Source organism: Chrysochloris asiatica, unplaced genomic scaffold (genome assembly GCF_000296735.1).
Source record: "Chrysochloris asiatica unplaced genomic scaffold, ChrAsi1.0 scaffold00035, whole genome shotgun sequence".
Classification (NCBI taxonomy): Eukaryota; Metazoa; Chordata; class Mammalia; order Afrosoricida; family Chrysochloridae; genus Chrysochloris; species Chrysochloris asiatica.
In genome coordinates, this window is record NW_006408553.1 from 15,986,872 (window position 1) to 15,991,244 (window position 4,373).

At 33.9% G+C, this 4,373-nt stretch overlaps 1 protein-coding gene across 1 annotated transcript in view; it reads right to left on the reverse strand.

The window, feature by feature from the left end:
- Positions 1-4,373, reverse strand: part of LOC102837799 (potassium channel subfamily U member 1-like) — a 285,478-nt gene that overhangs the window by 218,654 nt on the left and 62,451 nt on the right. The window contains 1 exon segment of the mRNA XM_006859999.1: positions 3,574-3,684. Coding sequence (XP_006860061.1) covers positions 3,574-3,684 — 111 coding nt within the window.

Genomic DNA, 4,373 nt, shown 5'->3' on the forward strand with positions numbered 1-4,373 from the left:
AATTATCTTTAGAATTATCTATATTGTCAAAAGACTTCCACATTCCATTGGATTACCACTGTTTGGAATGGGCACAAATATGAATCTCTTTCAATCAGCTGGCCAGGTAGCTGTTTTCCAAATTTCTTGGCATAGATGAGTGATGCTTCCAATGCTGCATCAGTTTGTTGAAATATTTCAATATGTGTTTCATTAATTTCCAGAGCCTTTCTTTGCCAATGCATTCAGTGCACATTGGACTCCTTCCTTCAGTACAGTGCAAACTTGATCATATGCTACCTCTTGAAATGGTTGAACATAGATAATTTCTTTTTGATACAGATATTTTGTGTATTCCTTGCATCTTCTTTAGATGCTTTCTGCAAAATTCAACATTTTGCCCATAGAATCCCTCAATGCTACAAGTTGAGGTTTGAATTTGTTCTTCAGGTCCCTCACAGCTTGAGAAATGTAGAACGTGTTCTTCATTTTGATTTTCTAACTCCATATCTTTGCACATTTCATTATAATATTTGACCTTGTATTCTGGAGCTGCCCTTTGAAATTTTATTTTCAGCTCTTTTACCTCCTTATTTCTTCCATTGGCTTTAGCATCTCTATGATAGTAAGTTCCAGAGTCTCTTCTGACATCTATTTTGTTTTCTTTCCTTCTTTCTTGTCTTCTTAATCACCTTTTGCTTTCTTCCTGTATGTTGTTTTTGATGTCATCCTATACACTTCTGGTCTTCAGTCATTAATGCATCAAATCTGCTTTTCTGATGATCTCTAAATACAGGTGAGAACTGTTTAAGCTCATAGTTTGGCTTTCATGGAGTTGCTTTCACTTTTCTTCAGGTTCAGCCTGAACTTGAACATGAGCAATTGATGGTCTGTTCCTCAGTCTTCCCCTCGCCATGTTTTGGCTGATAATATGAAGGTTATCAATCATCTCTTTCTACAGATGTAGTCAATTAGATTTTTGTGTAATCTATCTGGTGAGGTTTAAGTGTATAGTCATCTTTTATGTTGTTTGAAAGGTATTTGCAATGAAGAAGTCATTGGTCTTACAAAATTCTATCATGGAATTTTTCAGCATCTTTTCTGTCACCAAAGCCATATTTTCCTACTACTGAGTCTTCCACTTTATTTTCATACAATCTCGATTGTATGCTTGATCAACTTCAGACTAAGAAAATGGATAGAATCTTTCAATTTCATCATCATTGGCTTTAGTACTTGATGAGTAAATTTGAGTCACAGTGTATTAACTGGTCTTCCATGTAGACCTATGAATATTCTCCTATTACGCATAGTATTATACTTCAAGATAAAACTTGAAATGGTCTTTTTGATAAGGAATATGATGGTATTCCTCTTCAATTTTTCACTCCTGGAATAGTAAATCATATGATTATCAGATTTTAAATGTCCAATACCAGTCCATTTCATTTCACTAATGCCTAGGATATGGGTGTTTATGTGTTCCATTTCATTTTTCACAACTTACAATTTTTGTATTTTCATATTTCATATGTTCCTTGTTTTGGTTATTAATGGATGCTTACAGCTGTTTGTCTTCATTTTGTGTTGCGCCCCATCAGCAAATAAAGGCCTTGAAAATTTTATGCTATTCACATCATCATGGTAAACTCAATTAGAGGAGGTAACTCTTCCCTAGTTATATTTTGAATTCCTTACAACCTGACAACCTTATCTTCTAGTGCTATATCTGGCAAGATTCTGGCACTTTTGATCATGTTTCTGTATCTAATGTTCTAGTCCTATCTCACAGTGTTCTACTACTATTCATAAGGTTTTCAGTGACTAAACATTCATAAGTAGTCTGTCTCTCCTTTTACCTAGTCTGTCTTAATCTGGAAGTTCATCTGAAACCTGTCCACCATGGTTGACCCTGCTGGTTATTTAAAATATCAGTGGCATAGCTTCCAGAATCATAGCAACACAAAAGTCACCACAAGATGACAAACTGACAGACAAGTGGTGTTTGTCTAGTACAAGAAAGTGTAAATTTATTGTGGGCTGGACACAAAAGTACAATTTTCAACTGTAAAGTCAATAATGGCTGATGTGACCTATATACAGTGCTGTCTATGATCAAAATGTCATTTTGCATCAAACTGACTTATTTAGGAAGTTAAGAAAACTGACAAATCTTCTTTAGGGAAAAAAAAATTAGTTCCTTATACATCATACAAATTCCATCCCAGAGGGTTTAAAAACTAAATATTAGAGTATTAAAACACAAAAATAACAGATCAAACTTAATTACAGAACAAAGAACACTAAGAATGCCAGAAAAGCAACAACTCAAAAAGAAAGAGGTGATGGATTCAGTATATACAAATCAAATACATCTATGTACATTTAAATAAAAACACAAAAAAATGAAAAGAAGAAAAATTATTTCCAGTCTAAAGGATTAATATAAAAATATATTGTGTGCTTATAAGTCAATGAAGTAACAAATGACCGAGCTAATAGCAAAGAGAATAAATGTAATTAGGATGAATTTCAAAAAGAATGTAAACAGTGAAAGCGTATAGAAATTATTCAGTCTCATAAGTAGCCAAATTTTCAAAATAAAGAATAAAAAAACTGTTTTGAAAAATTTTGTTTTTTCTATTAAATATATATTTCCCAGTTGTTAAATATTTTGACTAGGACATTGCTAGTAGAAAGGTAAGTGTCACAGAACAAAGCAGCAATACTTTCTGCAGCTATATGAACTTTATACTTTTAATTCTAAGAATTAATGGGTAGAATAATAATTATGAAGGCTTGCATACAAACTTATGGGCATATATAGTAATAACAACATACTACCAGTTGCCAAGGAGTCCATTTCCACTTGTGGTGACCACATGTGTGTCAGTAATTTTGTACTCCATAGCATTTTCAGTGGTTGATTTGGGAGAAGTAGATTACTAGGCCTTTCTTCAGAGGTTCTTCTAGGTGGACTCAGAAGTCTAAAACTTTGGTTACATGCTGTTGTTGTTAAGTGCCATAAAGTCACTTCTGACTCATAGTGACCCTGTATAGGGTTTCCAATGAGTGGCTTGTGAGTGTGAACCACTGACCTTGAGGTTCAAACTGACCTTGTGGCCCAGTGTGGCAGCCAAGTGCTCTAATTATATGCACTACTCAGGAACTCCAATAGTAATGTTGTTATGGTTGTTGTAGTTAAGTGCCGTAGAGTCAGTTCTGACTCATAGCATCCATGTATAGGGTTTCCCAGGCTGTCAATCTTTCAGAAAGCAGAAAGCCTCATCTTTCTCATGTGGAACCTCTGGTAATTTCCAACTGCTGAACATGAGATTAGCAGCCTGACCCATAACCACTAGCATAAATGCTAAATGATAGGGAATCTTTTAAATAATGTTAGTACTTACACAGAAAATATCTGGTAAGGTATATTCCTAAATACTTTCAGAGAATAACCTTAGTCATGAGATTGCTTTTTGTTTATTTTTTCCCCTAATTTTTCTATATATATTTCAAGTCTCAGTTTTTCTGTTGTTCATTAAATATTAACATGTATTTCAATTACTAATTTAGAATCCATGAGCCACTTACTCTCCCAGAAACACGATCTCAGTGGTGATTTTTCTTGATTTACGGCGGAGAAAATTGCTCAGAAAAGCATTCACACTGTCAACAGTGATGTTTCCGCAGACCACGATGAACCTAGGTGGACCATTTGAAGAACAAAGGTTATTTATCAAGATTTAGAGATAGGCAATTAGATTAACTTTCACTTCAAATAAATTTGGTATTTGAATCCTGTAGGTTTAAGAAATAGAAATATTAGGGACTAGAATTTCAATATACAATAGAAAACACTGGATTTTTATAGCCTTTAGTCAAGCTCAAAAAGGGCACGACTCCACATATTTGAATTAAACACAGCTTTTTAGGAATACAATATTTGTCATTTTTAGATTTTCCATAGTTAACTTATAATGAACTTGCATGCTCTTCACTTGATTCTTGATTCTTTGATATACAGGGTGTTCTCAGGTTGCAAACATTTGAGTTATGGACAAATCTTACTTGCCCTTTAATGCTATATAAATTTTCCCTTCCTTTGAAATGATTAAATCAACCCCTACTCAAATCAAATTTTTTCATCAAAATCACCTTCATTTGGTGCAAGAGCAACTTTTAAGACATTAAAAGGTCATTCTTTTACACTAAAACAAAGGAAATAGAGTCATATTGACCTATTTCAACTTATCTACAAATTAAAGTTTCACCACTTGTCTACCAGTTTGTCGTACTCTGGTGGCTTGTGAATAGCTGATTTCTTCCTTCAGTATCATTGGCAGCACAGGAAGCACTCACTCATCTCTGCCAAGAAATTTGGAAGACAACTA